Source organism: Crocodylus siamensis, chromosome 6 (assembly GCF_052110815.1).
Source record: "Crocodylus siamensis isolate JL-2025a chromosome 6, ASM5211081v1, whole genome shotgun sequence".
Classification (NCBI taxonomy): domain Eukaryota; kingdom Metazoa; phylum Chordata; order Crocodylia; family Crocodylidae; genus Crocodylus; species Crocodylus siamensis.
The window spans coordinates 60,687,351-60,703,508 of record NC_143400.1 but is presented as its reverse complement, the minus strand read 5'-3'; the positions used below and the strand labels follow the sequence as shown (position 1 = coordinate 60,703,508).

Here is a 16,158-nt window from a genome sequence, read left to right as displayed (position 1 = left end):
AGCGAGAGTAGGGTGAAGAGTAGTGTCATGTTGGTGAAGGTGAACCTGGAAATAACATAAGAAAGGGGAGAACAGTAACTGAGTTCCGGACAGGTTAACACTCTAACTGTTTTGAGCGCCTGGAGAGCCAGTTATGGTGAGCTAACAGGTGGCTATTAGAGCCTTCTATGTTGACTATATAGGTGTTCGGATGGTCTCCTTTTCATAGGATTTCTCCTTGAGATACTCATGGGCGTTTTTGTGTAGGATGGGGTACTGCAACCCAAATGAGTTCTTCAGGTTGGCCCGTTCTCATGGAGTTCTCTCGAACCAGTTGGCCCGCTCGTGAGGTGCTCCCCGGGGTCCCATCTGTCCACTATTGATGTCTTGGGCTGGGGTACCGGCCATCATTACACTCCAATTCCTTGCATTTGTGGCAATGGTGGGGTGTGCTTGGGTAGTAGCTGTAGATTTTGGGAGTGCTTGGAGTCGTGGTAGTTGGCTTAGGATGTTTCCTGCGGGCTGGCTGACTAGTGGGGCTAAAAGGAGGTGGAGGGTGATGGCGTGGTCTCCTCCATAAACTTCTACGAAGGCCTCCACTGCCTCGATGGTTGTTGGTATGGCTCCTGGATTTCTTAGGAACCGATGAGGCCATGGTCGATTTTGCTGAGCTGCGGTTAATCCCAGTTGGTGCACTCTGGGATTCCAAGTACAATATGACGTCCCTATGATGCTCGGCAAAAGTTGTTCGGCAGTAGGGTTGACCAGGCGTCCTTCATGCCATAGATGGGATTTATGATTGACTTGTCCCGCGATGAGGGATGGAAGTGGGATGTTCCAATGTACGTTATTCATTATAGCCGTTAGATTGTAACGTGTCCTCCACTCCATGAAGCTTGATGGGTTAGGTAGGAGGACTCATCTAAATTCAGTTGCTCCGACCCATATTCTACGACGAGACGACCCAGCCAAATCATTAATGTTTCATTGGATTTAATCTTCAACTCTTTGTATAATTCCTGCATCTCCGCTTGAGTGGGGGTGCAGTATGTGGTGGTGGTATGGGTCACACCCTGCCCATCGGCCACTTGCTTAACTAGAGTGACAGGGTAAGCAGTCATGGGTGATGACGGCTCGGAGTCTCTGGGAGGAAGGGTTGGGTAAAGACTTTCACTTTTCTTTTCAGTTTCAGCGGTAACTCCTCCCTCTTCTATGTAAGGGGGTGTCGCGGTCGGCGCTGTGGGCAGTTCATGCGTCGGTGGGAGTGGCTTCCCCTTCTCTCCCGCCCCGTTCCCGCCATGTTCAGGTTTTGGCACTATCACGCTGCCACCGCCATCTTTGAGCACTGGCCCCGTGGCTTGTTCAGCAGCTGCCTGGGCTATTGTTTTTAATTGGGATATGAGGTCGTTGTTCTCATGTAGCAGGATGGACACCATGCAGAACAACACATTGATTATCTTCCCCTTATCCCATTTCGGCCCCAGCCATTTTGTGGCCGTGCAGCCGTCTGACTCTAAACTTTCACAGCACTGCATTAGTAACTCGTGCCCTCAGGACCATTCTTCTAGTCCCGGGCAATTAAGCTTGTTGGGCAGGGTTGGTTCACCGCCTTCCTTAACATGCTGAATACAGCAGGCGAACTCCTGAGCCAGGGTGGGGTTGACGGTCCTTGCCGATTTTACTTTGCTCAGGCTTAATGTCGCAGTCGCCTCTTGTGGTCAGTAAATGACTGCGGGCGACCGCATAATACACTCAAATGCTGCAGGGCTTAAGGTTACTGCCCACTCTTTTCCCTCCGGCAATTTCAGGGAGAGGTAGCCGGTGATTTTGTTCTTCTGGCTTACTCCCCCACTCTGATGGTACGCGATGTGAGCCCAGAGTTCATCAGAATCAGTAATCGAGCGTGAGCCCTCCCACCAGGGGCAGAGGTTCACCAGTGTCCCCTCCATGTTTTCTGCTCCCTTCTGGCATCCTGTTCATGACGCCATGTTGTGTGCCCTGCAGGGTCAGGACCTGAGGCACACTAAGGTGGTTCATTTTGCCTTTAAGGGAGGGAGGGGTTTTTCCTCTGTTTGCAGATCATGGAGCCTCCTGGTCGCAGAACAGGGCACGAGTTTGTAAATTGTAATCAAGAAACTTTTATTTGTTTACTTACACGCCGATGAATGAGGTGCATAGATACAGCAGCTTGATTAAACACATTTTGTTTACAAAACAAATTAACGACTCTCTCTTTCTCTCTATTCACGGTTCGGTTTGCAAATCGGGTCGGTGCGCAGGGAAGGGTATGCCAGGACAGTCGGTGGCGGAGAAGCGTTGACGCGGTTGGCCAGATCGTGGCAGAAGGGACTGATCTGCTGGGTCCCAAAATGGCTTCTGCCGTGGTGTGGACTTGGCACGGCTTTTAAAGATTCCCCCTTCTCCTCCCCCCGCTCCCCCTGACGTCAGAAGGGTAAGCTGTTTTCGTGCCTTTTCTAAGCCTGTGGGAGGGGCTGGGTGTTAAACTTTGTGCTTACGGCACTCTAACTGAAGTAAAGTACAAAACAACTGGCTATAGAGTTTAGTTAAAGAAATTAAAAATGTATATGTTATATAGGTCTCCCTATCTATAGGGAATTGGAAGGGGGGCTGCTTGTGAGTGGCAGCCATCTGTCCTATAAAATATTCCTAACCTCTTAAATGTAGGAGATCTACCAGATAGCTTGTCTTTGGCACAGCAAATAATCCATATTAGCTTTCTAATCTTTGGGAAAGGAAGAGAAATGGCTTGACGAGCCTCACCTCTAGTAAGTCTGTTTAAAAAAACTCCCAGCAGGCGTTTCTCCTGACAGCAAGCTTTTGTAATGCATTCTGTATGCACAAAAATATATTTTTTCATTTATGTGTCCCAGACACTACGTGCAACAATTACGTGCACATACACTATAATTGGGTGGTGTACATGCAAGTCATATAAATTTCAAGTCATCTCAGTGCCACTGAGAATCAAAATGTAGCTCCTTGTGTCTTTTTAATGAAGCTGCTTTGTAAGATTTGTGCATTTTTCTCACACTTTTTATAGTGCTACTTGGTATGAAATGAATACAGTCCATTAAAACATTATGAATACACCAAAGACATTACTGTTAGTTTAATCTGAGGGGACAGTTTTGTGAAGCTGTCCTAATCATTAAGATACCAGGATTCCAAGTCCATGCTATTTATTAGTTTCTCACACAAAAGTTTGGCTTTGAATGAAAGCGGGTAAAATTTTTTGCAGTTCAGTGTCCTGAAAACCTTTTGAACTCTTTGGGGAAGGGACTTGCAAATGCTCTATTTTAAAAATCTCGACCCTATAAACCAATGTTTTTACCTTGTTCAATGAAAAACGTATTATTTTCCTAGCTCTTTTTCTACCAGAAACAAGTGGATGCCTTATGTTATTGGTAAGATTCCATGGTCTAAGGTTGTTTTGCACTAAAAGGCTAAGTACAAAAAGCCCAAGACTGAATTGATTTGCAGGTTAGTCTAAGCTGCACAAATTAAATTGAAACAGAAATGAACATACATTTATCTTTGATTAAGGAAATTAAACCATATGCCTGCAAGTGCTCAGAAGACAAGAAGCACTAGTGCACAGCTCTCTGGCTGTGTGTTCGCTTTCTTTTCCTGCTGCCTCTGAGGTCTCTGGGATTTTCAGTCCAGAATCACAGCAACAGGACTCTGCAGGTTTGTTCATCACTTCCTCTTCCTGCTTCCAGGTGCTTCTGGGATTTGTAGTCCACACTTGCAGCTAGCCATAAGTTTCAGTGGTCAAACCCTCTGGCCTGGGTTTGTCTGGAGAGGACAATCTCCAGTCATTCCACCACCACCCCTGGCTGGTACATCCCCAGCCAGACTTGACCCCCACCCCATCCCCTTGTCAGCCAGCCCTCACTGGAGCAGACAGCACAGACCAGCCCATGGCTGCAAAGCATGCTGGGATGCTGGGGGAGTGTGATTAAACTTGAACCAGGAAGGGGTCTGGGACAGAAATTTTATAAACCAGTTTGATCCCAAATCAGTTAAGTCTGATACTACATATAACCAGGTTTATCTTAAACCAGTTTCAGCCTTTTTGAAACTGGTTTATATGGACTGAGCTTCTGTTCTATTAGAGGTTTAATTCAGTTTCTCATCACTTAAACTGGTTTATGTGTAACCTCTGCCCCTAGCCAAAAAGCCAACTTTGTTGACTAGTAGACTATTCCCTGGAAATACCTGTGGATTCTTTCCATCAGGAAAGTGGCTGCCCTGAAGAATTTACAGGTTAAGGTTAGATTAGCAGCTCCTTTAGTTTGGGTGGGTAATAGGATCTTGTTCTGTTACTGCTGAATGTTGTGAATTTTTGCATGATTGAAGAACATGATGTCTGTACACATGAAACAGTACTTTGTTATAGGAGCAATTGATGCCCATTCAGGCAGGTGAAACTTTCCCTGTTCTGCTCATGGAACAAAAATCCTGAACAAGCACATTCTAGGAGGAAATCTTCTCTTCAATATCAAGTGTGTGATTTCAGCTTCTGGGAAATCTCTACATACCTGCTAGGTTTCTGGTGCATGCCAGCTTAGTGTGATCCTGTGCATGCCCTCAGGTGGGCTTCCAGATATGTTCTCAAAGCTGTGATAAGACATGCACATGCCCTAATTTCTTGACTTTGGAGCACTAAGCAGGAGGGTAGGGTGCATCACAGCAGTCTCCAGGGCAAGAGTGGGAAAGCAATACAGTGGAGTCGCATCATACACACATTTAACTTATGCAAATTGAACTATATGCACTCGGCAAAAATAAATAAATAACAATTTAAATAATGCGGGCGATTCCACCCGTCATTCCACTCAATGAGTGTATGCCCCGGAGTAAGCGTGAGATGGGAGATGTGAATCTGCTGTTCCCTCAGTCGGTCTCAGTTCCTGCGTGCCTCTCAAAGTGTGAGCATCTCGCCACACTGAGTGTGATTCTAGTGTTTAAAGATACGTATTTTTCATACAACGTGGCCCCTAAACACAAGCTAACTACTTCATCTGGTGCTCAACCGAAGAATCAGCGATCTGTTCCAATGCTGGAGGAAAAACTGACTGTGTTAGACTTATTGAGAGACAGTATGTCGGTCTCCAACATGGCGCATAAATATTGCCAAAATGAATCTAGCATCTGTGCCATCAGGATTCAAGAGAGAGAAATTCATCAAGCCATGGCATCAAGTGCTCCAATAACTGCTAAGGTGACAAGCCAAGTGCGTGATAAGACTTTAGTGAAGACTGAAAAGGCATTAAACTTATGGCTGGAAGACATGAACCGTAAACGTGTGCCTTTCAATGGCAACACTTTGCGAGAAAAGGCTCTTAGCCTCTACGCGCTGTTTAAACCTCCCACCAAAGAGGGACAGCCTTCTGATGAGGAGTTCAAAGCCAGCCAAGGTTGGCTTAACAGTTTTAGGAACCGCTTCAACCTAAAAAATATGCAGACTACTGGTGAAGCTGCAGCTGCCAATAAAAAGGCAGCAAAAGACTACCCTGAACAATTAAAGAAAATCATAGAAGAAAAGGGCTATCTTCCGGAACAAGTTTTTAATGCTGACGAGATGGCTCTTCTGGAAAAAAATGCCCAACCGCACTTACATTTCGAAATCAGAAAGACAAGCCCCTGGCTTCAAACCAGCTAAAGACCATGTGACTATGTTGTCACACAATGTGGCTGGGCATTTAATATAGCCAGGCTTGCTCTACAGGGCTGCAAATCCCTATGCCCTAAAAGGCAAGAACAAAAATCTCCTGCCTGTGTTCTGGCAATCAAATAAAAAGGCTTGCGTGTCAGCAGCATTATTTCTGGATTGGTTCCACAAGTGTTTCATTCCGGAGGTCAAGCAGTACCTCAAAGAGAAAGGACTTGACTTTGAAGTGTTGCTGATTGTAGACAATGTTCCTGTCCACCCTGAGGCACTCCGGTTTGCACATAACGATGTTGAAGTCATCTTTCTCCCCCCCAAATACCACCTCTATCCTCCAACCTCTCGACCAAGGCATGATTCGCCGTTTCAAGGCCACGTACACGAGGCTTACGTTCTCATGGATACGTAGCGCTATGGATGCTGATCCCAGTCTTAATGTGATGGAGTGTTGGAAGTCCTTCAACACTGCCAATTGCATCACTTATATTAAACAGGCAATGGATGCAGTCAAGCCTGAAACAGTCAATACAAGTTGGCGAAACCTATGGAAAGAATATGTAACTGTGTGTGATTTTAAGGGTTTCCCGACTGTCACAGGGAGGACACAAGGGACGGACCCCAAGGGGTCAAGGGGGATCCCTGGGGGCTGGAATGCCCCAGAGAAGACAAGAAGAGAGAGAAAATTAAGAAAAATCTCTTACTTGCAGCCAGAGCCGCAGCAAAACCGGAAGCGGCGGTGGGACCCACGCGGCTTGTTAGCCACATCTTTTTAAAACTGTGGCCAGCTGGGGAAAGGTACGGAAGGAGCCGGCACAGGGATATAAAAGGTGTCGTGAGCCTTTTCTCTCAGGGGAGAGACCGGGAAGTGGGTCAGCAGAGGAGGTATTCCCGGGACCCCTTTTAGGGGAGGGAGAAGGCAGGACCAGCTCTCATGGAGCAGAAGGCTGCCTTGAAGATCATTGTGAGGAAGACGCCAGTGGCAGCCCAGAGGGAGAGGAAGCTGACACATTGTATCCTGATGGAGAACCCAAGAAAGGGAATCCCAGGCTTCAGAAAGACAAAGAGGGCAACCAGGGTTGGCCCCGAGGAAGAAGGGAGAGCGGTAGAATCTGAGGCATCGAGCCAGGTGGGATCGGTGCGGGTTTGGCCAGGCTCCAGGAGCAGCCTCAGGCAGGTAACGAAGAGCTTAAGCAGCAGGAGAGGCTGCAGGGGACAAGCTTCAGTGGTATAAAGCTGCCCGACGAGGAACACGAAGTAGGCGGGACTGGAGAGATTGTTGAGGGTCCAGCTATCTCGCAGATGACCCACCATAGGGAAGAGAGAAGGTGGTAGCTGTCAGGTGTGGGCATACAGAAGATGGGGCCAGTTAGAAACTCTCGGGCTAGGCTGGCCTATTTGTGGTGTAGTCAGGAGGCTATGGGCATTGATAGTATTCTTTCTTTGGTGTTTTCTGTTTCCAACCTTTGGAGGGGTCGGGAGGTTTGTGGCATAGAGCCAGAGTATTGTCTGAATCAGAAGAAGGTTTTTGGTCTTATAAAGAATCGGGATGACCATACAAACCCATAAAGCATAACTCTGATTTGAGTAATTGGGTTAGGCCTTATACATATTTTGGGAGAGCCCAGAATATCTGTAAGTGGGGTCAGGCCGAGAGAGAGAGACATCAGCAACCCGTCATGACTGGGTTTAGGGCGAGGTATAGGGGAGGTTGCAGAAGATCGTCGCCTAGAGGTCCCAGACACAGGCAAACCCCAGTAGTCAGACCCCACCACTGAAAGAATCATCGAAGTCATGGCAGGCAGGATTGGGGAAGAGACTGACATACAGAGCCAACCACTTCGTCTATGACTCACTCTCTGTAATTTTGACTATCCGCGATTTTCGCCTTACGTGCTGACTTTAGAACCTAACCCCCGTGTAAGATGTGACTTCACTGTATAAAGTCAGCCTGTCAGCATTGAATCATTTTGTTTACCCTATGTACCTCTTTATCAACTGTCTTTGATCTGGTGCAGCAATTTACACCTGTGCAAAATTTCTTCTGTCTGCTTGGAAGAGCTAGGGCCACTGACAAGATCATATTTCACACTTCACAGCAATACAACAGATTTGCCCTTTTGGGGCAGGGATAGCATTGCTGAATTAGTGCCTGACATAATAAAACAGTGAATAACGTATAGTAAAACATACTGTTTGAACACATCTGGAAAAGAGTCCATGAGCACCAGACAGAGTTCTACAAACTACTGCTCATTTGTTTTAGTCCTGGTGTAAATTTTGCAAAAGCAAAGAGGCAGCATTAACATGAGATGGCAATAAGAGAAGGGACATACATTTTAAGGCTCCTGGGGAAGTCTCCTGCAAGTGACAGTGTCAAGGAAAACCCAGGAGACTGAAACAATAGTAGAGGAAAGTCCTGGATTTCTGAGCAGGGCTAGCTAAAAATTAAGCTGCGTGACTCTCCCCCCATTTTTTTCATGTTTTAGTATATGCCATAGTTTGTCGTAATTAGCCTTTCTAAATTGTAGTCTAGCTAGACCTTATGAAACAGAAGATCCTCCCTGCTTTGCATACGCAATGCATATTGCTGCTTCTCAGAGACGTGTTTTAAATTTCATATGGTCTTTAAACTGCTTCTTTTTTAAAAACTGTCACATGGGGAAACATGCTTTCAGCAAATATCAACATGTGCATGGGGAAAAGCAATGCTTTCTCTGGGCCAATCTGACTTGGAACTGCTTACATTCAGTGGAAGTCTGTCCTTTGACTTCGCTGACTTTGGGTCTGTCAGAATGGTTGAAGCAGCTTTATGGGCCAGAGTGCTTCCTCCATCTCAGATGCTCTGTAACGTCCCAGCTGGGTGGCAATCCAGTGACATCTCATGGGCAAAACTTAGAAAAGTGAGGTTTCTCTACTGCACTCAAATATGCTTATACCCTAGCTTCTTCCAGCTTATATGGTGGATTGCATCTTGTCAAAAGAATGTATTTCTTTTCAATTAAAAAAGAAGGAAACCTATAGCAAATCCAGAATCATCTCAAAGCAGGAGGAGCTTTAAATTATTTTCAAGATGGGTTGGCAGTTCTCTGATATTTAAATATTAATGTAAATTTGGGGAATTAAAAATAGGTGTTTTAAAATGTGCTTTAATGAGATTTTTGCATTTTATTTCCAAGCAGAAAAAATTTTTAGGGACCAGGTAATGAAAGCAGTGCAAAGTATTATGTTTCCTTTCTAATGCAAGATTCATGTTTGATCTGTCTCCCCTTACATTCCCAGGACATTGTTGCACATTCTTTGTTCAGGCAAACTTCTCAAAGCAAAGAATAAGGGGTAAAGTGAGGGTAGTAATACACAGAAAATCTTCTTGGGAGTAACTGTAGTTTATCTTCTGTTTAATGACAATACAGTAGTAGGGCCTCCCCCCTTCCCCCCCCCAAATGCAAAGAGCAGAAATAATAATTCACTGAGTGACCATGGAGAGGTGAATCCTTTTGCTGCAAAGACAAAATTGTGGTTGTCTCAAGTATTCAGTGATTGTTAGGGACCAGATGAGGAGAAAGGTCTCCAGGAAGAAAGTCCCCCACCCCTGGGAGAAAACCTACACCCAAGTCTGCTGGCATGCACTGAAGGAAGCAGCCACCCTTTGATCTTATGCATCAGGTTTTCTAACAGTGCTGCAGTATGGAAATGTCAGTGACTTGTATAAAAGTAAAAGCTGAAAAGAAAAGCTCAGTCCTGAAAAATGAAACCCTGAATGAATAAATCATGGATACTCTCTTAATACTGTGACAACTTGATCCAGGCTCTCCTGGTGGTGAAAGATGGCATAGTTTTGAGTACAGGGAGGGACTCCTATTGTTTGCATGCATTTAAGTGCAGGATGAACCAGCCACATGGGACTAATGGTTTCTCTTCAGTGCGGGTAGCATTTGCCTTGGTTGCCTGGGGGAAAAGCTGGAGACGTGCTACAGAGAGAGGGTCATGGAGGGAAATACACGTCTCATGCAGGTTATTCATGAAATGCGCTCTGAGATCACCAAGTTGGAGAGAGAAAATAGGGCCCTGCGAGTCGAACTGAAAGTCAGCGGCCAGAGGGCTGCAAACCGAGTGGAAGAAGGAGGAGGAGCTGGAAATGTGGAGCCTGGGAGCCTCGCTGATTCAGAAGAGACCCCCAGTTCCCCAGTGGCCCTGCGCAGGAACGTCTCAGCTGGTTCAGCACTGACTCTACAAGAGCAGAAAGGTAACGAAGAGACGTGATTCTTACTATCATGAAACTTAGCTTGGGCTCTTTCATTTGTTCCTGATTTCAAAGCTCTGTTCTGTTACACACAGACAGGAAGTAATGACCAACCACCATCATGGATCTAACCATTGAAAAATGAAACCCTTTGGCCTTTATCGAAGTCCAGATTCAACAGAGCATTTAAATGCACAGGTAGACTTAAGTATGTCAGGGGGACATCCCATGTGTTCGAAGTTAGGCACTCGAATGCTTTGCTGCATTGAGGCCCAAATAAATAATTTCATATTCTTCATTTGAGTAACTTTTAGCTAACTGTGTTGAGTTTCCTTGGCAGGAGCTCTTTCCTGTATTTATTTGTCTGCTGTCTTATACCTTAGGGCCTCACTGAGGTATCTGGACAATAAAATCAATAATATGGACAATGAATCTGACTGATCTCAGGTTGATGAACATTTAGATCAGTGGTCACCAACCAGTGGTGACCACCATTGGTAGATCTCGAAGCCTCTTGGAGTCGATCTGAGGCTGGGGTGGGGGACTGAGTACCCGCATGCATGCACTCATGCACCCCAGCCCAGCAAGTCAGTCCATGGGGGGGACGGGGAAAGGTCCCTGCGGTGAGGGACAGTGCTGCAGAGGCAGGAGCAGGGGTATGTTGAGTGGGGCCCTGGCCAGGTGGGACTTACCTGCTGGGGAAGCATGCCCCCAAATAATTTTTTCTCCCTCTTCCTCGATCTGCCCCCCCTTCCCTCCCCACAGACTTACCTGGTGGGTGGGGGGGAGGGGGGCAACGCATGGTAGGGCTTGGGTTGCTTTTAAATGCCAAAGGTAATCTCCTTAAAAAGGTTGGAGACCACTGATTTAGATGAACTGAGATCTGTAGAGTTGCATTGGTATAAAAACTCCAGTGTGAAGGGTCATGCCTAATATGTAATAAACTGCGTATTATGTGGAACAGACAAACAGGACAAATTGGAACATTCTGTCTTCAAAAATGAGATAGGAAAGAAATAAAATACTCCTTATTTGTAATAATTTAATTGAAGTTGGTAGAACTATTAATGTGACTGGGCAGAACAAGATTTAGCCCAAAGAAAGGAGTGTTGGTTGGCATGTAACTCCTTAGTCTGAAATACTATATGCTAACAAGTGTTCGCAGGATTGAGCCCTTAGATATGGTTATGAGGCTAAGGCCTTCCAACATTTTATATGCTTATATGAAGAGGCAGATTCAGGATTTGGCAAAGGAGGGTGCAAGAGCAGCCACCCCCACTGCAGGCTGTTTCCCTGCTCCCAGCTTTCTTCCTCCCAACTGGTTGGGACACATCCCACCACAGGAGCTTCTGGGGACTTGTTTTAAAGTCCCCAAAGCACATAGGAGTCCCCACCACCTTCCCTTGCATGCTCAGCAGTACATCCACTCCCCTTCTCTACCCATCTCCTCCTGCTGCTCTTGCTTTCCTTGCTCTCCTCGGAGGTGTGGAAGCGTGTGGGCTAGGAATAGTAAGAGCCGTAGCAGTGCGGTGGGTGGGGGTTGACTTCCCCCACCCTGCCTGGTTCCCCTGCCAGGTGCAGGCACGGGAAAGAGGAATCCCTTGCCCATCTCCTCTCCTGCTTTCACTGTTCCCAGTTAAGCTTACCCCTGGAGCAGCTTTGAAGCTTTATCCTGCCTTAGACCAGAGGCAAAACAGCAGCAGCAGGAGTGGGGAAGGGAAAGGGTAGGGTTAGGGATGTGCCTGAACACAAGGGGAAGGAGGGGGATTCTCTACTGCTTTTGAGACTTTAAAAAAGTCTCCAGAGGCTCCCAGGATGGGTCAAATCTGAAAGAGGGGTGTAGCCATAACACTATACCCCATCTGGATTTGCGCCTAGTTATATGATCTGTAGCCCAGTGGGGCCCTGTTCGATGACTGGGGCCTCCTGGGACATTGTAATACAAACAAAAGAATGCAGTTGCATTATATTCGTGATTACTTGTGCAGTCTTTGATTTGTATCCTTTCAGAGGCTGGCCGCCAGTAGGGACTTGAGGCTTGTACCTGTATGTGAGCCAGAGCATGAATGCTTTATTTCCCCTGGTGACCAGACATGCACATGAGTGTTCCCAGAAGGGCTGAGTACTTTTGCAGTTGCTCAGCAGTATATGTAAGGCTTTCACATCTGGCCCTGTGTGAATAAGATTCAGTCAGTTTGCACTGGCCATAGTCTTAACACCTCAAATAAAGAGGAAGATATTTCAAAAGGACAAATGGCACCTCCCTCCCATTGGCCATATATACCTCATTATCATGTGTCCCCATGAAAATCTTCACCCCATATGTATTTTTTTATTATGCAGGGTATAATCACTTCCTTTTTCCTCCTTCTCTCTCTGTACATGTGTATTCTGAAAGTCTCTGAAGCGGATAAGTGTGCTTAATGTGATTTTAACTCTGATTTTGTATCTGCTGCACAGGCAACGTTATGACTGTTCGGCGTTATTCCATTTCTTCATCTGTGCATGCTTCTTCTGGCAACAAACATGACAAAGCTGACAAATGCCAGCCAGCTAATGGAATCCTGGACGTGCAGGGAACTGTCAAACAGCCAGCATGGCCCACAGTAATGCAGCTAACCCGCAGAGAAGAAAAAGGGGTTAAAAAAATCCCAGCCGACTGCTTCTCTAGCAATAATTCTAACAAAAAGAGATCATTTCAAGAGCATGTTTATAAGTGCAGGTAGGCCATGTTTACCTTTAAAGTATAGATTTCATAGAAATGTAGGCTTCTGCTTGCAATAAATATGGACATTTCTTTGGATTGTCAAATATATATAAAATCTGGTGGGGTGGGGGAAATCTCTTAAGGCTAAGATAGCCTGGTACTGTTCTTACTGAAGCTACAATATTCTGGACTACTTGTTCATGTTGCTGGGGTCTAAATTAACTATAGCTGTTCACAAACAAATCCAGGATGTAACAGTGATCACCTCATTACAAACATCTATTCCAAACATGGCAATTAAATACAACAAAAGTAGTTGAACAACAAAAGCAGTTAAATGCATAAAGGCTGATAGCAAATAATATTGGAATACTTTCATTTACAGTGTACTCAGCTACTATAGGGGGTAACAAAAATGATTTGAGGCAAAAACAAGCTTGGACAGAGAAGAGTTTGTAAGTGTTTCAAAAGTTCCTAAGTCCCATTAAAAAAAAAAATAGACTTTGGAGATTTTTTTAAGGTCTGGTGATGCTAAGTGGGATTTCAAAAGCAACTTGGCATCCAATTCATGTTGATTTCAACCCAATTCAGACTGAATCTCCAAGAAACTTAGGACTTGCTTGTACTGCCAGAACACTCTGCTGTAAGATCATAGGAAAACAGGGCTGGAAGGAACCTCACAAGGTTATCTAGCTTAGCCCCCTGCTTAAGGCCATCCCAAATGTCTGTCCTGCCTGCTCTTCAAAACTTCCAGGGATGGAGATTCCATAATTTCTCTAAGCAGAAATGTCTCTGTAAAGAACATCCTGTTTCCTTGCTTGCTCTCTATCTGTGCCAGAGCTTGTAAATCAGGCAGTAGCATACCTTGCATGTACCCCACTAAAAGAGAGTTTAAAAGCAGATCTGAGTGCAGAGTCAGGGCCATTCTTAAGGCATGGTGAGACATGCGTCACAGCTGCTGGGTACAACTAGTGGTGATGGGGACATGCTTTTAGATTCCTAAACTGCTCAAGTGCTTTCATTAAGGGTTCTTGTGAGTGATGTCTTTTATTGAACCAACTGTATAGTTTCTCTGCTTACTTGGAGAAGATGCATATAAATTGCTACGGCACGGTTGTCAAAGTGGCCAGGGCCTATAGGCCATGATATCAGGAGGCCCCACCAGTGGAGGTCACAGGCCATACGCCACATGGACCCCCGCCCTCTGTTGCACTGCACACCTGCACCCTACCTTACTACAATACACACCCGTGTGGAGGCCCTGCCTCACCACTGCAATGACACTGGACAGATGCTTCCCCCACTGCTGCATCGTGTGCCTGCACAGGTGTCCCAATACTACATCACATGCCCCAATCCCACCCTTAGCACCCAAACTGTGGTGTACCTTCTGGCACGCCACCTCTGGAACAGATAGAACAAAGAAGCCGTAGAGGGGAGAGGGAGCCCAGAGAGTTGCAGCTAAGCAGTAGTCTGGAAGTCACAACTTAACCTCTTGTGGGCTGCATATAGCTCACAGACTGCCATTTGTACAGCAGGACTGGGCTAAAGGATCAAAGTTCATATTGAAAAGTTTGGAGAAGGTATTTATTCTTTCTCACAATGCAGAAAAAAGGGGAACACTTGGTGGAAATGAAAAAGTGAGAGATAAATATAATTTTTTTACAAAGGCTTTGGGAGCCATACATGAGTAGTATGAAGTAATTATTAGGCAAAATATTGATTTTTTTTTACTGCTTTGGTAACTGCCTTGCAAGCACAGAATTAAGGTCGATCCAATACAGATTTCAGATCTGACCAGTGGCATGTGTTGGCTGTATCTGAGTAGGTGCAAGAAACCATTATAGAAAAAGGATTTTCCCTAAGCCCAGTTAGATATTGATTGTCCTGTGTCTGCAAGCATGCAGTTTTATGTTCCTTTCTTTTATAAAAGCTATTGATCAAATCTGATTGTAATCATAGATCTTCCCATTGTACAGTAAAAGACTAACACTTCCAGGAATTCTAATGATCTCCTAGTTTGGTAGGTATCTTGCGACAGTGAGTTCCATAAGCTTCTTATGTATGAAGTTTACAGCGATGAGATATAACAAAATTGCAGGATTCCATTCCTTGCTTACTAGGAGTTTCTTGTACCTGGTTCTGAAAGTATGGCCACAGATAAAATATTGGATCATTTTCTCATTAGTATATAAGTTACTTAGGGGTGTTATCCTACCTTAATTTGGTTTTACATGGTGTTCCAGTCCTTTAATGTAGTAATTAAAAGTAATATTTTGTTTTTATAGAGTATTTTTCTTCAGAGATCTCAAAGCACTATTCATGTCCCCAGCAATGCATATTGGCCCTAAATGTGCCAGGGCAGAGTACTAGGAGAAGCAGGCTGCACTGTGCTAAAGGATGGGCTGGGTGGAGACTGTGCTTTGTGACGCAAACAATCCTCAAAACAACATTTAGGTCATGCAGCTACCTGGCACCGTGCCTAAGTGGGAAGTCTTATTCTTCACATCTTTCTTAATATAACAGCTACATGTCATTACATTTGTGTACAAGATACAAGAAAACTTAACACAGAGGTTGGATGAGCAGGCTAGCATCCAAGCAGACCATGTTTTTGCTACACCCCAAACTGATTGTGTTCACAGTGGAATACAGGTTGTATGATTAAGGAGTTTTGTCCATACAATTAATTCCAGTGTGGAGAGTCAACATAAGGACCATTTGCTGCACTTACAGTTCAGTTTAAGCCAGTAAGAGTAATGCTCAGCTTCCATTCAAGGCCTTCACTGCTTAAGTCTTATCTCACAGGTTCAGGTAGGACTGACGTGTTTCACAGGCCAGATGCTACACCCTTGCACAGGGCTGAATTTTACTTATAATGAAGTCTGAGCTGGAATTCAAGAGGTGCAGAGAGAACTGTGTAAGATCTGCATTTTCAAGCACTCATTGGTCTCCTGCATCCAACATCTTTTCTAATGTGCAGCGCATGAAGAGCAGGAGCAAGGCTTGTTTCTCAGTTGTTGTTTCAGGATTGCTGAAGAGGTGGGATACACATCCCCCCAGGGCACTCATCTGCATCTGTATTTCAAATAATTGTTTGCATACTTTCAAGAGCTGGACACTTCTGCATGCAAGTGGCAGAGCCCTATGAGAACAGGCAGGCCTGTGAAGCACACAACTGCCAAGCAAGCATTTGGGCACCATGTGCACATAAGAGATAGGCTGCCATTGAGAATTTACCCTTTCATCACTGTTCTGTGCAAATTCTGTACATGCAGAGCAACTCATCATCCTTTCTCATTTTTCTCTAGGGGTAAAGTAAAGGCCGTTAGTTTCCTGTTACCAGTGGACACGTCATCTTATGCCGAAAATCAAGGTTCTCTCAAATGCCCACAAAATCAGAGCACAAAACAGTTAAGCACCATTATTGAAAAGGATATCTGAGCTAGTGAATTTTTAAAGGCCCATTGATTCTTGAGATAAACTAGCTTTAAATGATAGCCGTGTGTCAGGTTCCATTTCTGCAAAGCGCTTTGGCAG

The 16,158-nt window shown here is 45.1% G+C and overlaps 1 protein-coding gene and 1 pseudogene across 1 annotated transcript; one reads left to right on the top strand and one right to left on the bottom strand.

The window, feature by feature from the left end:
• Positions 1-291: 291 nt before the first annotated feature.
• Positions 292-1,928, bottom strand: LOC149862893 (uncharacterized; annotated as a pseudogene).
• Positions 1,929-9,655: 7,727 nt separating this feature from the next.
• CCDC195 (coiled-coil domain containing 195) lies at positions 9,656-16,089 on the top strand. Its single transcript, XM_090054121.1, has 3 exons — positions 9,656-9,914; positions 12,372-12,633; positions 15,930-16,089. The coding sequence occupies exons 1-3, from the start codon at positions 9,656-9,658 to the stop codon at positions 16,060-16,062; spliced, it is 654 nt and encodes a 217-aa protein (XP_089910247.1). The 3' UTR covers positions 16,063-16,089.
• Positions 16,090-16,158: the final 69 nt, after the last annotated feature.

Bases quoted from the DNA above. Each gene is read 5' to 3' on its own strand.
- CCDC195 (XM_090054121.1), top strand. From the start codon at position 9,656: ATGGAGGGAAATACACGTCTCATGCAGGTTATTCATGAAATGCGCTCT. The intron at 9,915-12,371 runs GTAACGAAGAGA...TCTGCTGCACAG, and splicing joins GACTCTACAAGAGCAGAAAG to GCAACGTTATGACTGTTCGG. The intron at 12,634-15,929 runs GTAGGCCATGTT...ATTTTTCTCTAG, and splicing joins GAGCATGTTTATAAGTGCAG to GGGTAAAGTAAAGGCCGTTA.